At 46.5% G+C, this 22,500-nt stretch overlaps 1 protein-coding gene across 4 annotated transcripts in view; it reads right to left on the bottom strand.

Annotated features, from left to right (window-relative positions):
- The window catches only part of LOC139746255 (uncharacterized), a 367,928-nt gene that overhangs the window by 98,971 nt on the left and 246,457 nt on the right, over positions 1 to 22,500 (bottom strand). For 3 of the 4 annotated variants that reach the window (XM_071657280.1, XM_071657277.1, XM_071657281.1), the window contains one exon: positions 409 to 462. The exons of the other annotated variant lie outside the window; for it this stretch is intronic. In XM_071657280.1, coding sequence (XP_071513381.1) covers positions 409 to 462 — 54 coding nt within the window. The remainder of the gene's footprint in view (positions 1 to 408; positions 463 to 22,500) is intronic. 4 annotated transcript variants of the gene reach the window in all.

The following is a 22,500-nucleotide window of genomic DNA, read 5'->3' as shown; positions in this document are numbered from 1 at the left end:
ACAAAGGAATGAAACGTGCATTTTAGGGAACAAAGGAATGAAATATACTTTTTAGGGAACAAAGGAATGAAACACATTTCAGGGAAAGAAGGAATGAAACATACATTTTAGGGAACAAAGGAATGAAACATACATTTCAGGGGACAGTGGAATGAAACATCCTTTTCTGGGAGGGGGGGGGGGGATTCAGATTTCAGATCTCAAAAAATATATTCTAAATATATTTCTAATATATTTCTAATACCGATTAACACCAGTAGAGAGGAGAGGAGGTTTGAGTTATACACCCGTGAGGGGGGACATGAACTCCCCCACCTACCTCCAGAGAGAGAGAGAGAGAGAGAGAGAGAGAGAGAGAGAGAGAGAGAGAGAGAGAGAGAGAGAGAGAGAGCTGGCACCCACACTCACCTCGAGTTCCTGGGGATGACATGCGATCCCTATCCATCTTTCGTAGCGGATCAGCTGTGGAGGAGGAAGACGTAACAATGTCAACAAAGGGCCACATTTGCATACAAGCCATCTTACATATATATGTACATACAGAAGAATAATGCGTTCACTATCACATATAATCACTATCACATATAATGCAAGTTAAGTTTTTCTTCTTACAGACCTAAGACAACATTATGGATATATATATATATATATATATATATATATATATATATATATATATAGGGTCGTACCGACGTGGTGAGAGGGTCATACCGTCGTGCTCAGAGGGTCGTACCGTCGTGCTCAGAGGGTCGTACCGTCGTGCTCAGTGTCGTACCATCGTGCTCAGAGGGTCGTACCGTCGTACTACGAGGTCGTACCATCGCTTTCAGAAGGGTTTAAACCCCACGCACGACACCTGACCCCCCACCCCCCACACAAAAGCAACAACACCCCCCCCCCATATCATCTCTCCAGCGCCCCGTCCAAAACACACGAACCTAATTCAGGATTGTATAAACTGGTTTCCCCTTCCGTAAACGACACGACAACATCCGGGGACTCTCGCTACAACGGTCGTTTGTTGAAGTTAACGAACAAAACCATTTCACCGAAATATAGCAAATACGAAACATCTCGATTTCGGCCGATAAACCAATTAAAAAAAATAGGGGACTATGGATTAAGCTAAACACACGAGAGCATAAACCAATTAAACCAAGATAAACTCACGAGAGCATAAACCAACTCAACCAAGGTAAACATACGACAGCATAAACCAATTAAACCAAGGTAAACACGACATCATAAACCAATTAAACCAAGGTAAACACACGACAGCATAAACCAATTAAACCAAGGTAAACACACGAGCATAAACCAATTAAACCAAGGTAAACACACGACAACATAAACCAATTAAACCAAGGCAAACATATCATAAACCAATTAAACCAAGGTAAACACACCACAACATAAACCAAATGAACCAAGGCAGAGTTTTATAAATCAGTTCGCGTATCTGATAAACCGCTGTTAGGAAGCCATGCACAGGATCAAAAGTCCTTTTGGGAACGTTTGTGAACATAAACGTTCGGGAGCATCACGGAAACGTTGATGCACGGAACCAAGGAAACGTTGATGTACAGACCCAGCGAAAACGTTTCTGCACAGACCCCAGGAAACGTTAATGTACAGACCCCAAGAAACGTTGATGTACAACCCCCCGCGAAAACGTTCATGTACAGACCCCACGAAAACGTTGATGCACAGACCCCGCGAAAACGTTGATGTAAAGACCCCCGGAAACGTTCACGTACAGACCCCACGAAAATGTTGATGCACAGACCCCGCGAAAACGTTGATGCACAGACCCCGCCAAAACGTTGATGTACAGACCCCGCGGAAACGGTGGTGCACAGACCCCGCAAAAACGTTAATGCACAGACCCCGCGAAAACGTTGATGTAGACCCCACGAAAACGTTGATGCACAGACCCCCGAAAACGTTGGTCCACAGACCCCCGTAAAAACGTTAATGCACAGACCCCGCAAAAATATTGACGAACAGACCCCGCGGAAACATTGGTGCACAAACCCGCAAAAACGTTGAAGCACAGACCCAGCGAAAACGTTGGTGAACAGATCCCCGCGAAAACGTTCGTGCACAGACCTCGCGAAAACGATGATATGAAGACCCCGCGAAAACGTTGATGCACAGACCCTTCACAACGCACCTGGTGCACACACGCGGACATGCTGACTACAGACACAAACAGTCTTGTAGGTCGTGTGTGTGTGTGTGTGTGTGTGAGAGAGAGAGAGAGAGAGAGAGAGAGAGAGAGAGAGAGAGAGAGAGAGAGAGAGAGAGAGAGAGAGAGAGAGAGAGAAGCAGACCTATGACGGTAGGGACGCTGCTTAAAGGACAATGCCTACGTGAGTTCGCCCTTACATACACAGTATCCTATTTCGAGAACACCAGTGAGTTATCTAGAGAGCAGGAATTCAGTGAAAAAAGACCATTTAGAAACCCATTTAATTCATGCAGGCCGGTCTAGAAACCAACTTACTGAATGACAGAGCAATTCAACGCATACAGAAACCACCTAGATACCATCTCCATGAGTACAGTCTGCCCTGAGGCCAATTTAGCGCTTAGAAACCGTCCAGAGATCAATTTCATTCATACACTCCCTCTAGAAACCGATGCGACGAACAGAGGCCAACTAAAGACCAATTTAGTAACTAAAAAACGTCTAGAAACCTAACTAATAATTACACTGCGACCAGAGACCGATCTTATGACGAACATAGCCAACAGAGACCACTTAGAGACCAATGGTTTTCGTACAGACCGTCTGCGGACCTACCGAATGTATATAGACCATCAGAAGACCATACTTAAGGATCTAAGAGCACTTAGAGATCAACACAGAGAACATAGACCACTTACAGACCAATTAAGGGAACAGAGACCTACTCAGAAACCAATGCAGAAGACACAGACAGCTTAAAGGCCAATTAAATAGCGTCCAAAAAAAAAAAAAACACTACAGCCAGATCTTTCTAGAAACCAAGTAAATCACTAGAAACCGCAACGACACCAACGCAACGAATACACCCCGCCGAGAAACCATACTTGATAGAGACCACGTCAAACCGACTTTCAAGGTAGAGACCGCCTTGAAACCAGCGTTCTCAAAATAGACACAACCAGAGAACACTTCTCGCTAAGAACTAACGACAACAAGTACAAACACCTGTACAACGGAACGACCATTTACACCTGTACAATGGGACGACCCCTAACACCCGTACGACTAAACGACCACCAACACCTGTGAGATGGAACGACCCACATCTGCACGACCACCAACCACGTATACTTGGACGACCTCCATCATCTGTACAACGGCACGACCCTCATCTGAACGAGCGAACGACCACGAACACCTTGATTTCTCTGTACGACCTCAAACCCTTGGGCGACCCTTTATTCAACCGGCAGTCCATTAACTATTCAGCCGGGTATTGAACCGGTCAACCATATAAGTGGTCAACCAGCCCCCTCAAACCACCCATCCAATTAACCAGTCGTTACACCCTCGTTAACGACCACCCCCCTAACCCGTATCAACAGGTCGTACAACCACCCTAACAATTATTTCCATTGATAATCAGGTAATAATTCATGGATTATAAAACGGTCAATTACCCTCGCCAGCCGATCTGGTCTGGGCTGCGCTTGCGTGCGCTAGGGTCGAGTGCACTCGCGTGTGGACATGAGTGCGTGCGTGCATGTGCGTGTATGTAGATGTGCATAAGGGGAGGGAGTTCTACACACGTGAGGGGGCCCCCCCATCTCTTGCACTGTACGGGGAGGGAGTTCTACACTCATGGAGCCCCCATCTCTATCTCAGGACTGTGATCAAGTCACCCCTTACTCGTCTTGCTTCCGTACGGTGGGTATGGTCTCGAACTACCACTTAGCTCTCTTAATACTGGTCTCATTCTTGTTGCCCTCCTCTGGACGACCTTCTCTATTAGCTCTATGTGCTCCTCGGAGATGCGGTGACGAATTTCACCTAATATAAACCATGAGCTGTTTGCTGATTATGTCCTTTAATGCCATTCTGATAATTACCGGCAGTAACAGCTTGTCTACGATTCCCGTAAGGCTTAGACAAGGCTGGGTATAAATGATGTCCCTCTCTCACACACAGATGGCTTATTGCTGTGTTCCATCGTCAATATACGGAGTCGAGTTGAATTTCACCAGTCATTCACCACACAAAACTTTGGAAGTGTGTCTTGGTCCCCTTGTAAAATGATGCAATCCATCATTCTATACTTCCACCACCCCGACCCCCCCAAGACACTGGCATCATCTGCAAAACTTATCCGGCTACGAGTCCAATCCTTCCTGGACGAGTCATGCATATAGATCGAGAGGAGCCACGGTCCAAGGATCGCACCTTGCAGTACCCCGGCTGGCGTCTGCAGAAGCGCAGTTCATAAAAGGGGCTCCTCGCACACGCGCCCTTTGTTCCCTTCTCCCATGGTAACTTTTTCATCCACCAACGTCATTCCTGATGGAAGACACATTATTGATCTTTCTGGACCAGCCCACCATGAGATGCACTCTAGCGCTTTCTGGTATTCCGAGAGATGTGTGTGTGTGTGTGTGTGTGTCTGTGTGTGTGTCTGTGTGTGTGTGTGTGTGTGTGTGTGTGTGTGTGTGTGTGTGTGACGCAAGCTCAAGCTTCTCTGTCGTCAGTTCGAGTGGGTGTCGTAAGCCTAAGCGTGCGTCGTAAGTTCAAGCGTGCGTTGTCGTAAGCTTAAACGTGCGTTGTCGTAAGCTTAAGCGTGCGTCGTAAGTTTGTGCGTGTAGAGAGAGGCGGATTATAAAGGTGCGAGGACGTGTTATGAAGGAGAGGACCGTCAGGGGAAAACAAGAGGGTTGGAAACGGAGAGGACAAAGGAAAGAAAATGGGTAGGGGAGAAGACTCAGAGAAAATGGGAATTAAAGAGTGGGAAGAGAGAGAGGTGAGAGTCAGAGAAAGCGGGAAGTCTTAAGAGTCGGTGGGGGGGGGGAGAGGACAAAGGCTAGGGGAAAGGAATGGAGGGGGGGGGGGATTGGACATCAGACCTTAAGGGAAGGGGGAGGGGGAAGGGGGAGAAGGGAAGGGGAGGTGGAAGAGGCGTAAGGAGATGGGGGTTGGGGTATGGCGAGTACTGACATACGATGAGAGAAAGAGAGAGAGAGAGAGAGAGAGAGAGAGAGAGAGAGAGAGAGAGAGAGAGAGAGAGAGAGAGAGAGAGAGAGAGAGAGAGAGAGGAAGAGAGAGAGAGAGAGAGAGAGAGAGAGAGGAGAGAGAAGAGAGAGAGAGAGAGAGAGAGAGAGAGAGAGAGAGAGAGAGAGAGAGAGAGAGAATGTGCCGGTGGTGACAGGCGTTTAAATGGGAGAATGAAATTGGAAAAAAGGGGTAAAATAGGAAACAAGGGTAAGGAAGGGGTGGGGATGGAGGGAAGGGGAGGGGAGAATGGGCGGGTTACTTTAGCTTACCAGGAAAAAGGTAAGATAAACGTAAGGTAAACGTATGGTAACGTAAGGTAAGCGTAAGGTAAGGGCAAGGTAAACGTATGGTAACGCAAGGTAAACGTAAGGTAAGGGCAAGGTAAACGTATGGTAACGTAAGGTAAGCGTAAGGTAAGGGCAAGGTAAACGTAAGGTAAGGGCAAGGTAAACGTATGGTAACGTAAGGTAAGCGTAAGGTAAGGGCAAGGTAAACGTATGGTAATGCAAGGCAAACGTAAGGTAAGGCAAGCATTCTACCCTTGTAGGGTGTAAGGGCTCTCTCTCTCTCTCTCTCTCTCTCTCTCTCATGATCCACCCGACTGTCTTGTGACGCAAACAGCCTCCCCTTCCTCCCCCTCAATCCGGGGTTTACGTTCTGCTTACGTTCGCCCCAACCGTCGGACTCCCTCCGATCCCCCTCCTTCCCTTCTCCATCCCCTCCGTCAGCCTCCCGACGCCCCTCCTGCTGCCCGCGCCCCTCCAACACACACACACACACACACAAAAAACACATCCAGCGTGCGGCCCAAGGAGAGGCTCCACGTGCTCTTCACGGTAGAGAAAAAAAAAAGAAAGAAAAAAAAAGGATTACGCCACCATACAGAACCCCCCACCCCCCCTTTAACCCCCCACCTCCCCTCCCTAAGACCCTCCTGGCCACGCCCCCAGCACGCGCGCCCGCACACGCCCACCACGGGTTTAGGCCAAAGCGCGCGCCGGCGACGCCACACCTCGTTAGCAGCGACACTGTCGTAACTATTTACGATCACGCGACGTACGGGAGAGGGGAGAAGCGACGGGTTTTACGTCATCGTTAAAACTGGTTCAGTTACAGTTGCGTCTGACGTACGATTAATCCCGTAATGAACAATGCAGTACGACCCCCTAAGCGTAAGACGGCCCTGATCTCTGACCTGACCCTGACCCCTTAAGAGTCGTACCGTCGTGATCAAGGGTCGTCCCGTCGTGCTCAAGGATCTTACCGACGTGCTCAAGGGTCGTACCGTCGTGCTCAAGGGTCGTCCCGACGTGCTCAAAAGTCGTACCGTTGTCCTCAAGGATCGTACCGTCGTGCTCAAAGATCCTACCGTCGTACTTAAGGATAATCCCTTACGCAACTTCTTTACTCACCCATTTCCTCATCCTTTAAGACTTCTTTACTCATCCATTTACTCATCCCATACGACCTCCTTCCATTGCCCTTACGAGTATTTTTTACCCATCCTTTACGACCGTATACGACCCCCTTTACTCACCCCATACTTTCCCTTTCCTCATCCCTTATGACCCAGCTTACTCATCGCATACGATCCCTTTGCGAAAGCCAGGGAACCAATTCATCGACCCACCCTTATGGGGAAGGATGAACGGCTGGGTTGACTGTGGGCCGACTGCCGCAACCAGGAGTCGAACCTTTGCCCTAAACCCCGGGCGGCCCCCCGGGACTGCGCCATGGTCAGGAACGCTAACCGCCACACCACGGGGAGGAGGAGGAGGAGGAGGAGGAGGAGGGGGAAGAGGAGGAGGAGGAGGAGGGGGGAGGAGGAGGAGGAGGAGGAGGAGGGGGGGAGGAGGAGGAGGAAGGGGGGGAGGAGGAGGAGGAGGGGGAGGAGGAGGGGGAGGAGGAGGAGGAGGAGGAGGAGGGAGGTTTCCATACATCAAGTACATATTGCGCTACAATAAGTAAGGTAAGTGAAACAGTCCACGGAGCCACTACTTGGGAAGGGGGGATTACAAGCGGGTATCTATGTTTTCCGGCGAGACGAAAAAAAAAAAAAAAACATAGATTCCTAATGACGGAAAGTTCAGAATGCTTCGTCATGCGGGAAATGAAGAACACACAGGAAAAACGCGGCACAGAATATCGGACAGAAATACACAGAAAAAAAGCGACACAAAATATCAGACAGATATACAGAGAAAAAACGCGGCACAGAATATAGGACAGAAATACACAGAAAAAAGCGACACAATATCAGACAGAAATACACAGAAAAAACGAGGCACAGAATATCGGACAGATATACACAAAGCGGCACAGAATATCGGACGGACATGCACAGAATATCGGACAGAAATACACAGTACACAGCGGCACAGAGTATTGGACAGAAATACACAGAAAAAAGCGGCGCAGAATATCGGACAAAACTACACAGAAGAAAAAGCGGCACCGAATATCGGACAGAAATACACAGAAAAAAGCGGCCCAGAATATCAGACGGAAATGCACAGAATATCGGGCAGAAATACACAGTAAAAAGCGGCACAGAATATCGGCCAGAAATACTAAAAAAAAAAAAAACGCAAAGAATATGACAGAAATACACAGAAAAAAGCGGCACAGAATATCGGGCAGAAATACACAGAAAAAAGTGGCACAGAATATCGGAGAGCAATACACAAAAAAGCGGCATAGAATATCGGACAGAAATACACGGAAAAAGCGGCACAACATATCTGACGTATCATATGCCCTTCAAGGGTAACGTAAGACGAGAATAGCAGCAGACACAGAGCTGGGCGGGCAGGCTGGATCTTGCGAACGGGCAAGACAAGAGAAGCGAAAATGATAAACCTCGCCAAGGTATTCATAATACTTTACCTAAACAGAATACTCTTGCGGTCTTCAAGGTATTTATAATACTTTCAGAGAGTTACGGGTTACCTGAAGACCTTCCACTGGCCTTACTAACACTGAGAACGGCCTCAAACCACTGTAATCACTGAGAGAAACTGTACCAGGACTGGAAGAGATAAATCCATCAACTTGCACTCTGAGGGGGAAAATCCAGGAATGCCTGGGTTTCCCCTTTCGACCTACGCTCCATTATAAACACTACGGGCGAGGTAGGTCATGCGAATTGCGATTACTGCAATCGATAGGTCGGTAAGGATGGGGAGGCGTCCTTCTACGTCCGGGACTCGAAGATTGCTTAACCCATCGATTGCTGACGTCAGAAACGTTATGGGATGTCTAGTAGGGACACTTGAGGAAGTCCTGGAACAGTGGGGGACACTTGAGAAGGTCTTGGAACATTGGGGGACACTTGAGAGGGTCCTGGAACAGTGGGGGACACTTGAGAAGGTCTTGGAACATTGGGGGACACTTGAGAGGGTCCTGGAACAGTGGGGGACACTTGAGAAGGTCCTGGAACAGTGGGGGACACTTGAGAAGGTCCTGGAACAGTGGGGGACACTTGAGGAGGTCCTGGAGCAGTGGGGGACACTTGAGGAGGTCCTGGAACAGTGGGGGACACTTGAGAAGGTCCTGGAACAGTGGGGGACACTTGAGGAGGTCCTAGAACAGTGGGGGACACTTGAGGAGGTCCTGGAGCAGTGGGGGACACTTGAGGAGGTCCTGGAACAGTGGGGGACACTTGAGAAGGTCCTGGAACAGTGGGGGACACTTGAGGAGGTCCTGGAGCAGTGGGGGACACTTGAGGAGGTCCTGGAACAGTAGGGGACACTTGAGAGGGTCCTGGGACAGTGGGGGACACTTGAGAAGGTCCTGGAGCAGTTGGGGACACTTGAGGAGGTCCTGGAACAGTGGGGGACACTTGAGGAGGTCCTGGAGCAGTTGGGGACACTTGAGAGGGTCCTGGAACAGTTGGGGACACTTGAGGAGGTCCTGGAACAGTAGGGGACACTTGAGGAGGTCCTGGAACAGTGGGGGACACTTGAGGAGGTCCTGGAACAGTAGGGGACACTTGAGGAGGTCCTGGAACAGTGGGGGACACTTGAGGAGGTCCTGGAACAGTAGGGGACACTTGAGAAGGTCTTAGACAAGTGGATGTAAAGTGTGTACGGGTCTACCGGTGTCGTATGGGGGCCGACCAAACGTCCCAAGCCATAGGACCACCGAAATGCGACGAAGGACCCCCGAAATGCGACGAAGGACCCCCGAAATGTGACGCAGGACCCCCGAAGTGCGACGAAGGACCCCCGAAATGCGACGGACGGTACTGGTAAGACATCTGTATTCACCTCTTCATCCCTTACGACTCCACGTAGTACTCATCCCTTACGACACACCATCCAGAAGACCCTTACGACCCTATTGATTCATTCCTTGCGACCCCATTTACTCATCTCTTACGTCACCCTGTCCACCCTTACGACTCTACCTACTCATTCCCTACGACCCACTACTAATCCCTTACGACCCTCCACTTCTACCCATCCCTTACGACCTTTCCCAAAATCCTCATCCCATCATCTCGCTAACGACCCCGTCTCCTCACCTCCCATGACCCCGGCACTCTGACCCACAGCTCATTACTCATGACCTCTCACTCTCCCTCCCTCACGACTCTGACACCCTTCACAACATCTCGCCTCCATCCTAACTCCTACACATGGACGCCTTCAGCCACGCCATTACTCAAGCATCCTGCCCTTCTCTATATGATCAAAGACCTTAAAATCGAATCAAATTATCCTTACAATCATAACCCCTTTCCTTTACACCTAACAATGCAATTGGTTGTAAAACACAAGACAGTAGTTCCTTGTACGTTCGAATATATCCCCCGCTCCCCTACAACACCGCCTTTCGCTGATTATGAACAACGAGAACATGGAATGAACAGTCACCAGGCAATGAACAGGGCTCCTTAATCACCTGGTCATAATTAGTAATTGACAAAGGTGATTAAGTCTTAACAACAAGATCTCATGCAATGCAAATATGTATTTCCAGTTCAACATTGTATAACATATGATAATCTCATAACTAAAGAAGAACAAAGAAATAACACAAAAAATGTTCAATACAATTCAACAAAGAAGTCTATAGAATTAGGATGGGCGAGTTACAAAGGGGGAAAGCTTCAAGCCTTATAATGACCCACCCATGGAAGAGAGAAGAGTGAGGAGTGACCTGATCACATCCTCTTTTGTCTTTATACCAGTTCAATGACGCAGACACAAAACAACAAGTTCTTTGAGGGAAAGAACAACCACAGAACATAACATGAAATGAAGGTAGAAACTTGTTAGAAAAGATGTAAGAAGTAATTGTATAATATAGGAGTAACAGGTAGTATAAGAGTGATGGGGAGTATAGAAGTGATGGGCAGTATAAGTGACAGGAAGTATGAGTGATGGGCAGTATAAGTGATGGGCAGTATAAGTGACAGGAAGTATGAGTGATGGGCAGTATAAGTGATGGGCAATATAAGAGTGATGTGTGAGCTGACAGAACTGTATATGTGAAAAAATAAAACACATATATAGGCTTAAAATATTGCTTGAGAGCAGACAATGTTCAAGAGATGGGGCCCCACACACACACACACACAAACACATACACACACACACACACCAATATTAAAAAACATAGCAAAACAAACTCAAAATTTTACACAAATTTCCAAACTACTTTTTTACACTTATTCAAATGATTTTTTTTTTTACACAATTTCCAAAACACAAAACCCCAAACTCACTCCCCCCCAAAAAAAAAAATATCTGGGGAAATTAACATGCTACAGTTCGAACGCGCGACCACAGAAGATGCGACGGAGTTCAATCCATTCGGGCAGAGTTCAAAATGAGAGAAATTGAACGCACTCCCCCACCATATCGAACGCCACAGGTGGCAAGCACATATCGTAATTCACATATGAAATATACATATATATATATATATATATATATATATATATATATATATATATATATATATATATATATATATATACACACATAATCCTCGCATTATGGAACTTCTGAGTTTGGAAAAAAATAATCCCAAAATATCACAATTAAAAAATAATTTACAAAATGTAATTGACGAGGGAGGGAAGTAGGTAGGTCTAGCGCTGGTATAACACATGACCAGCAGAGGCGTCTCTCCCACGCTAGGCCAATGGGGGAATCGATTCTAGGCATCAAAAAACGCGACGTATGGCACTTTATGCCCGACAACCGCTCACTCGTCTAACTCTTATCTACATCGAGAATCTACATTATATAAACACTCGACTATAGACATCGAAAGCATGTACACACTTCTTGGCCACAGTGCCACACACACACACACACACGACATATACATTGTAACACACAAATAAACATAAGAAATATTGATAAACACTTTAAGTACAAGAATACGACTCTTGAGCACGACGGTACGACCCTTGAGCACGACGGTACGACCTCTGAGCACGACGGTACGACCTCTGAGCACGACGGTACGACCCTTGAGCACGACGGTACGACCTCTGAGCACGACGGTACGACCCTTGAGCACGACGGTACAACCTCTGAGCACGACGGTGCGACCCTTGAAGCACGATGGTACGACCCTTGAGTGCAACGGTACGACCTATGAGCACCACGGTATTACGACCTTTGAGCACGACGGTACGACCCTTGAGCACGACGGTACGAACCCTTGAGCACGACGGTACGATCCTTGAGCACGACGATACGACCTCCTGAACACGACAGTACGACCCCTCGAGCACGACCCCATGGTACGAACCATCGCTATACCATACCGATCATTCGATGATCAAATAACCAACAATAAATAAACCCTGGGGGGGCGGGGGGCGCGAGACACATCATTACGAATATCAAAACAGGCGCGCGTGAAACAGCCCCCCCCTCCACCCACCCGGCACACATTTTCTGTGAACATTCATAAACACGGAACTTCCACCGATGAAAAGAAAACGTCATTACGCGCACACACATCCTTCCCAGCGGTGGGAAAGGTGGCTTTTAAGTTAATGCTCCTGTCCCATCTGGGCCATTGTGTGTTACTGCACATTACTGACAGACAGACAGACACACAGACACTACATAATCCTTTTCCTTTGGGGCGATGGTGGGTGATGGGTGGTGGGTGATGGTGGGTGGTGGGTGGTGGTGGGTGGTGTACGTCATACCTCCGTACCAGCGGCACACGACACTACTTTGAAGAACGTCAATTCAGGCGCAAGAAAGAAAGAAGAAATAAAGGGAGAGGAGGAGGGAGGGAAGGCAGTCCCACATTGATCTCAGTACGCAATCCCGACCGACGTCGTACGACCTCTTTGTGTAGGTACGACCCCCTTGCGCCCCCCCCTTACAATGTTACGATGAAATGGGGTGAGTGTGGGGTTTGATGGGGTTGTTACAACCACCCACAACCCAACCCTTCCCTTCACTTCCCCGCATTATACACAGCACGAATGGTCTGACACACACACACACACACACATACATACATACATACATACACACACACACACACACACACACACACACACACACACACACACACACACACACACAAATACACACACACACACACATAAATACACACACACACACACACACACACAAACATACATACATACATACATACATACACACACACACACACACACACACACACACACACACACACACACACACACACACAAATACACACACACACACGCACACACACACACACACACACACACACACAAATACACACATACACACACACACACACACACACATACACACACACATACACAAACATACACAGAGACACAAACACACACAAATAAAAACACACACAGACACAAACGCACAAATACACACATAGAGAAACACACACACACATACACACATAAACAAACACACACACAGACACACACAGTCAAAAACACACATACAACCACATAGACAAACACACACACACACACACACACAATGTATTTCGTTTATGAATAAATGAGACGAGAGTGGAGGAGGAGAGCCCCCCCCCCCCCCCACCATTATCGATGCGCGGTCGGTGGGCGATAGATAATTCTCTATCTACCCTAAGTGCCGATAGACTGAATAATGCACCGATAAGAAACCTCTTTTCAAAAAATGCCATCGCTAATGGCCCCTCCTCCCCCCCCACCCCACCCCAAGCCCATTATTTAAACCCTTCCTTCGCTCGCTGTTTCCCGCGAATCGTTTGAGCGTCGATCAATCCCAACGTAGAATTTTTTTTTTCGGGGGCCAATATCTATCCGAAAATCTATCGGCGCGCAATTATGCGCGTCCATCCGTACACACGAGAACCGTGGCTTATCTATGACTGCCTCCCCCCCCCCCCCCCGCTTATCTATCTGCATTTCTAGGGGCGTGATTCCCTTATCAGTGCACACGGCTACAGATATCTGAATAAATATACATAAATATCGCTTGTTTCTTTTTTTTTTTTGCGATCAAATATCGCCAATATCGTGGTCCTCCGCGGAGTTCTGCCATAGCGTTAACCTACGATTATCATCTATCGTCAGGGGGATGCGATCTGCAGTCTATCGTAGCCTATCGCAGATGTATCATCCCATCGCAGTGGGTCGCGAACGTCTCATTCTATCGTAGCTTATCGCATCGCTGACGTCTTACTGTATCGTAGTTCATCGCTGACGTCTTATTGTATCGTAGCTTATCGCTGACGTCTTATTGTATCGTAGCTTATCGCTGACGTCTTATTGTATCGTAGTTCATCGCTGTCTCATTTCAACGTAGACGATCGCAAATATACCATTCTATCGCAGTCCTTCGCTGTCTATCGCTAACGTATTCTAAGCGGTCTATCGCCAATGTCTCATATGAACATCAGCCTATCGCTAACGTACCTCTCTAACGTAACCTATCTCTAATGTCCAATTATATCGCAACCTGTCTCATTTTATCGTAACTTGTCGCTAACATCTAACACACCCTAACGCTAATGTCTCATTCCATCGTGGTCTATCGCTAATGTCTCATTCTATCGCAGTCTATCGCTAATATCTCATTCCATCGTAGTCTATCGCTCGTCTCATTCTATCGTAGCCTATCGCTCGTCTCATTCTAACGCACACCATCGCTAAAGTAGAATACTGATGCTGGCTATCGCTCAAACAACCGATGGCTACGTCCTTCCTTCAAAATCAATTTCTATCAACCATTCTAAAACCCACATTCTCGCGTCGTCTAATGAGCAACCCCATCAACCATTTGAACCGATGTCTTAAAACTTACAACTTGCTAAAATACATCACATTTTCATTATCAAATTTTGTTTGCCATGTACACGTGATTCTAATCAATTTCCCCCACTCCCCCCCTTTTTTTTCCCTTCAACATATTTCAATTGTGCGTCTGAACATTCCACATTCGCCAATGCCTCTACGTCGCAAAAATAATTTCACGGCCGCCAAAACAAAAATATATACACATGAGACGCAAAAATATTTTACCATTATAGACCTTCCCATTTTTTATTATATGTTCACGTTCTTCAATAAATACTTTCGAAACAGGTAAATGGTTTCCCGTTTCAATACCTTTGCATTACCATCCTACACACACACGCAAATATATATATATATATATATATATATATATATATATATATATATATATATATATATATATATATATATATATATATATGAATAATTTCACGTTCTATTGTATACATTATTCTCGCGTCTATAAGCATTTCAAAGACAAAATGACATCCAACATTACTAACAATTTTCTGACGTATCAAAACCTTGACTTTCCTTCAAAATCATCACTTCAATCTAATATTAGAATCAAAATTAGACATTAGAAAATAATTCACATCCATGTGATGATAAAATTTCATTCGCTTATATTAATTTTTTTTTTCACTTCCTATATATATATTTTTTTTCGCTCACGGTATATCTACATCTACTATGAGCCAGTAGTTTATCTACCCAATCTATCTATCACCGAACACGACATATAATACACTCGTTCTTCTCATTCCCCCCCCCCCTCCAAATTGAACTAGTAACGCGTTACCGGGAGTGTTGGGTAACGCGATACATAACAAAAATGAATTTCCTTTGGGTCAAACATTGAAGCAGAAAGGTAGACATAATAAATGAGTTATGGATAACCAGACTACACCCCGTGTATACGAATACACAGGACGGGAGGCTGCCGTCGGGTAAGGGGGAAGGGGGGGGGGGGCTGGTGCGTAGCCCCCACCGCCATTTACAGAGCTAGGAATAATCACATACCGTGTGATTTACAGAGCTAGGAGTAACGTGCCGTGTGATTTACGCCAATTACAGAGCTAGGAGTAACGTGCCGTGTGATTTACGCCATTTACAGAGCTCGGAGTAACGTGCCGTGTGATTTACGCCATTTACAGAGCTAGGAGTAACGTGCCGTGTGATTTACGCCATTTACAGGGCTAGGAATAACGTGCCGTGTGATTTTCGCCATTTACAGAGCTGGGAATATCGTGCCGTGTGATTTACGCTATTTATAGAGCTAGGAATACCGTGCCGTGTGATTTTCGCCATTTAGAGCTAGGAGTAACGTGCCGTGTGATTTAAGCCATTTAGAGCTAGGAGTAACGTGCCGTGTGATTTAAGCCATTTACAGACCTAGGAATATCGTGCCGTGTGATTTACGCCATTTACAGAGCAAGGAGTAACGTGCCGTGTGATTTACGCCAATACAGGGCAAGGAATAACGTGCCGTGTGATTTACGCCATTTACAGAGCTAGGAGTAACGTGCCGTGTGATTTACGCCATTAACAGAGCTAGGAATATCGTGCCGTATGATCTAGAGAGCTAGGGATATCGTGCCGTGTGATATACAGAGCTAGGGATATCGTGCCGTGTGATTTACACGTTGTCCAGCGTTATGTCTGTAAGACGGAGGGGGGGGGACGTCCTGGGGGGACCGAACGCCACCAGCCCACGTTGACGGCGGTGCTGGGGGGGCGGGGGGGGGGAGACAGCACACTGGGATAGGGAAGGAATTTAGACAGCCACCACCGCAGCTGGGGGGGGGGGGGGGCTAGCGGCTCCAAACGCCGGTAACACGATACGAGAGAGAGAGAGAGAGAGAGAGAGAGAGAGAGAGAGAGAGAGAGAGAGAGAGAGAGAGAGAGAGAGAGAGAGAGAGAGATCGAATACACTCAAGATAACAAAACAAAAATGATCATTTCTTCGTATCTTCTGAGGATAGAAAGAAAAAAAAGAGTATTCTACGCAAATACGCAAATCTGGCCGAGTCTTTGAATAATCACACCTTTGAATAATCATGACCTCTCTTGATTAATCACACCTTTGAATAATCATGACCTCTCTTGATTAATCACACCTTTGAATAACCATGACCTCTCTTGATTAATAACATGTCTGAATAATCACACCTTTGAATAATCATGACCTCTCTTGATTAATCACACCTTTGAATAACCATGACCTCTCTTGATTAATAACATGTCTGAATAATCACGACTAATCTCTAAAATAACGACGACTTCCCTGATTACTCAAACATCTCTGAGTAATCAGAAATCTCTGCATAATCGCGATTAATCTCTACACAGATCGTACAATGCGAGAGATCGGCTAATACTACAATTCAAAACTCAACAACGAAATATTAACAAAATAAATTACATCGATCTCATATCCTTTAAACGCAGTTAGAAAACAAAAAAAAAAAAAATTTGAATGATTCACTAAGTCATAGCCATCTCATATCCCTCAAACGTAGTTTAAACAAATAAAAGCCATTTAAATGATTAACTAAATCATATTAATCTCATATCTCTCAAACGCAGTTAAAAAAACTAAAAGCCATTTAAATGATTAACTAAATCATATTAATCTTATATCCCTCAAAACATAGTTTAAAAAAATAAAAGCCATTTAAATGATGAACTCAATCATATTAATCTCACATCCTCAAACGCAGTTTAAAGAACCATTTAAATGACCAACTTTCCGAATTCCACTTAGAATGTAAAATCTGTCACATCCTCCCCCCCCCCCCCACAAAAAAAAAACGCAAAAAACAATAATAATAAAGATAATAATAATAATATTATGAAACACGACACTCACTTCCCAAATAATTTAACTACCTCGCTTCCACCAATCTCCTCCTTCCAGACACTGTGCATTAACTAGCACCTCCCTCCTTCCTCCTCCCCTCCTTTTTTAACCGCCCATTACACCCCGTGTTTCCCCCCCCCCCCTTCCCTCCCCGCCCATTCTATTACGGCTCTCGCCCCCCCCTAACCACCCATCCCCCGTAATTCTGAATACGTAATGACCTGGCGCGGGCCATCAATTCGCCCGCGTGGCGCACGGCGATCACCAGCGAAGATATATCCAGGACTCAGCTCCGTACGCACGCGCGTGCGTGCGAGAGCAAGAGAGAGAGAGAGAGAGAGAGAGAGAGAGAGAGAGAGAATGGGACAGGGTGGTGGTGATGGGACACACCCCCCTCCCCTCACACGACAGAAAATAGACCAAGACGTATCGTAGACCATTTCAACTATGTAAATTAAAAAAAACGAATCTACCATCTCTGACAGTCGACTGTGTGTGGGTCAAGACCTAACTGACCCTCATGGTTCAGGGGCCAGACTGTCGTAGCTCAGGGAGGGGCGTGTACCGCTGTGCTCCGTCCACGGTCGTAACCGTAGCGCTAAGGCATCGTACCGTCGTGTTCAAGGGACGTGCCGTCGTGTTCAAGGGCCGTGGCGTCTGGTTCAAGGTCCGTGCCGTCGTGTTCAAGGGACGTGCCGTCGTGTTCAAGGGCCGTGGCGTCTGGTTCAAGGTCCGTGCCGTCGTGTTCATGGGCCGTGGCGTCGGGTTCAAGGGTCGCAAAGTAGTGTTCACGAGTCGTAACGTCGTGCTCTACGATCGTACCGTCTGGTTCAAGTGTCGGACCGTCTCTATCAAGGGTCGTACCGTCTTTATCAAGGGTCGTACCGTCTTTATCAAGCGTCGTACCGTCTTTATCGCATTGTACCGTCTTTATCGCGTCGTACCGTCGTTATCAAGGGACGTACCGTCTTTATCATTTAACAAAATACTTTACAGCACCTGATCAGTGCGAAACTATGTGAAACAAGTCAAGATTTCCACGTATGTTGCACATTACAGTACCATTAATGTATTCATATTTCATCGGTTAATTCAAAACTTATATTCTTATCTAGGCCAATGAAGAAGCTAACTTATCGCTAAATCATCCTAGTGTGTGTGTGTATATATATATATATATATATATATATATATATATATATATATATATATATATATATATATATATATTATCCCTGGGGATAGGGGAGAAAGAATACTTCCCACGTATTCCCTGCGTGTCGTAGAAGGCGACTTAAAGGGGAGGGAGCGGGGGGCTGGAAATCCTCCCTCTCGATTATTTTTTTAATTTTCCAAAAGAAGGAACAGAGAAGGGGGCCAGGTGAGGATATTCCCTCAAAGGCCCAGTCCTCTGTTCCTAACGCTACCTCGCTAACGCGGGAAATGGCAGAATAGTATGAAAAAAGAATATATATATATATATATATATATATATATATATATATATATATATATATATATATATATATATATATATATATATATATATATATCTGGTCTGTGGATACTTCTGGTCGAAACACCACCACACCCACACACGCCCTATATCAGATACAGATATCATGAATAATTCGTCATATAACTAATTTTGAAATTAATAACGTCTGATAGTTATCAATTTCATCGGGAATTTCATACGCAAATAACTGCGGACGTACGTCAGATGAAAGGTACTGCGACGCGTCGCATAAATCTGTACACTATACAATGAAGGAAAATGTACTGTTCACCTCAAGGGTACGAGGTACGACCCTTGAGCACGACGACGGTACGACCCTTGAGCACGACGACGGTACGACCCTTGAGCATGACGACGGTACGACCCTTGAGCACGACGCCGGTACGACCTTTGAGCATGACGACGGTACGACCCTTGAGCACGACGCCGGTACGACCTTTGAGCATGACGACGGTACGATCCTTGAGCATGACGACGGTACGACCCTTGAGCACGACGACGGTACGATCCTTGAGCATGACGACGGTACGACCCTTGAGCACGACGACGGTACGACCCTTGAGCACGAAGGTACATACCTTGAGCACGACGGTACGACCCTTGAGCACGACAGTATGACTGCTGAGTACGACCCTAGAGTATGCTGGCCTGGCCTTTGACCTGACCTACTTAAGGATAAGGTCCAGGCTATCGTAACGCAAGGGTCGGAAGGTCGTACTCACTGGGTCGTAAGGTCGTAACGCAAGGGTGGCAAAGGCCGTAATCAAGGGTCACAAGGTCGTAACGCAAGGGTCGTAGGGTCGTAACGCAAGGGTCATAAGGTCGAAAACTCAATGGTCGTAAGGTCGTAATTCAAGGGTCGCACGGTCGCAGCTAAAGGGTCGGACGGTCGTAACTCAAGGGCCGTAAGGTCGTACTCAGGCAGTGCGTAATACGCTACAATAACCCGAAACGCATATTCGGATGACTTAATAACGCAATTTAAACAGTCTATACAATTTCTCTTTTTTCCTGTAATTACCAGCAATATCGGTAGTTAACACAGTCTCCAACAGCCTCATTGACCATACGAGCAACACAGTAATTTGGTCTGAACCAACCATCACAGGTTAACATGGGGCGTATATCCAAATACCTTTGAACAAAGTCATTAGAATTTGGCAACGTAATACGCCTTTCGGCGCCTTAATAGCGAAACAATATGAAAACACACACATGCCAATCATCCACTGTGCCAAGTGCCATGGGAACGTACGCATAACTAATGACATATTTAAGCCATTATATAAATGACAGACAGTGAGATAACTCATTTATCATCCTTATCATACAACATGCCACAGAATATCATCTTTATCGCGTCTGTGGTGGATAAAATCATGCAAATTCAAATATCACCAAAAGACGATGTCATTTACAAACCTCATAAAAAAAAAACAGGAGAAAACCCTCGTTTATTCATTTATCATTCTTTATCGTATTAGTGACAAAAACATAATTCATCGAGTTATTTCTTTACAGATAGGATTTATCTGAGTGACAGATTTGCGCAGTACGAACACACACACACACACACACACACTCGTCTGCTACCCTACCCCCCCCACTCCCGTATCCGTTCGTTATTTCCGTAAACGGACAGACTTTACGGACATTAACGGACGCCACCCCTCCAGCAGCTCCCATCCCCCCCCCATCTACCAATGCATCTCCGGCCGTTGCGTACGTACGTGCGTACGTACCTCCCCCTCCCCACCCCCCCACACTAGCGAATCGCACCATTAGCCAAACATTACGGCAGCTTAGGACGCATAAACCGCGTACATTCTCCCGGGCCCAGAACCTTACAATTACCGGACATTAGTCAAATGGTTTTGTTCGCTCCTGCAGGAGTATGTCCGGATGTGCGGCGAGGAGGGGAGAGAGTGTGGGTGTGAGCGTGTGAGTGTGAAAGGTGAGAGTATCGCTCGCTCTGGGAGAGGACCGTGTGAGAGCAACGGGATACCGTATGAGTAGAAGTGTGAGAGGGACCCCTGTTGTGTGTGTGTGTGTGTGTGTGTGTGCGTGTGTGTGTGTGTGTGTGTGTGTGTCTGTGTGCGTGTGTGCGCGTGAGAATGTGGGAGAGTTTGACGGCGCGTGAAGTGAGAGTCTAATAATCTTTGTGTGTGAGAGGAGCGACTGAATATAAAGGAGTGTGAGCATGCGTGTGAGAAGTATGATTCCACAGTTGAGGGTAAATGTGAGAGGTGAGAGTTCGTAGTGTTATATGAAGGGGTGGGTACGTGTTTATGGAGTAAGAGTAAGTGAGAAAGGTAAGATGATGAGTGAGAGGTATGAGTGTGTTCGGAAGTGTGAGAGTATGGGAATTCTACTCACACACTATCCTTAACAATGTGTGTGTGTGTGTGTGTGTGTGAAAGAGAGAGAGGCTGGAGTATGTGCTAACAAGGCGAGTGTATGTGAGAGAGGGAAAGAACATGTGTGTGTGTGTGTGTGTGTGTGTGTGTGTGTGTGTGTGTGTGTGTGTGTGAGGGGGGGTTGGATTATGTAAGAGGAGAGTCCAACAAAGAGTGAGAGTAGGTCTGGCTGTGAAAGTCAAGTTCAGTGGCGTGTGAGAGCAGTGCTTTTGAGGACGTCTGCCTCGACACAAGATGAGCGACTGAAGGGGGAAAAAACAATTGTAAAAACCCGACATAGAAAACAGGATTATCACCCCCGACTTCCAAATAGGGTTGGGGGGATCATGGCTTCATATATATATATATATATATATATATATATATATATATATATATATATAGTCCAATGTGGAGTGATATTGTTTCGTAACACAGTCACCTCAGCAGAACCTGATGGGGGGAAAATAATGTCTGATCCTTATCTTTCAAAAGACGCTTGGTAACAGATAAACAAACACACATAACATACACTTCAAATTCTAAAAGAAAACACACACACACACACACACACACACACACACACACACACACACACACACACACACAGGCCGCCCTGGGCCAGTATTGGCACCACGATACAGACAGACAGACATAGACCGACAGACAGACAGACAGACACACGACCTGTGCCAGTATTGGCACCCCGAGAAGGCCAGTCATAGACCTGACCCCGTGCCAGACGTACACTTGGCGAATCTTTCAACTACACACGTATGTAGCTAACAAGAGGCCATGCACATATACAGACAGAGGGAGTCCGTGTGTGTGTGTGTGTGTGTGTGTGTGTGTGTGTGTGTGTGTGTGTGTGTGTAGTCGACCCAGGACTCGGTCGACCCTTTGCGGAGGGTCGAAGTTATTTGACGAATGGTTACAACCTGACCGTCGAAGGCCTTACAAGATCCTAGCCCCTGGGTCGAGGGCCAGGCCGACCCACTTCAAGCCAGGCTAACGTTACCTTCCGCACGACGCACCGTCGCTGCTCACGGGCGTCGAACCCGGTCCTCTATCACAGTCGACGCATCGAGAAATACCACCGTAGCGCCTCTCTTACGCATACCCACACGTACGTATACCTAACTACGAACACACACACACGCATCCAGACACACACACACACACATTAGCGTGTGCACGGATGATACAACG

The sequence above is a fragment of the Panulirus ornatus genome, chromosome 64, assembly GCF_036320965.1.
Source record: "Panulirus ornatus isolate Po-2019 chromosome 64, ASM3632096v1, whole genome shotgun sequence".
Lineage (NCBI taxonomy): Eukaryota > Metazoa > Arthropoda > Malacostraca > Decapoda > Palinuridae > Panulirus > Panulirus ornatus.
This window is presented reverse-complemented; position numbering and strand designations above follow the sequence as displayed.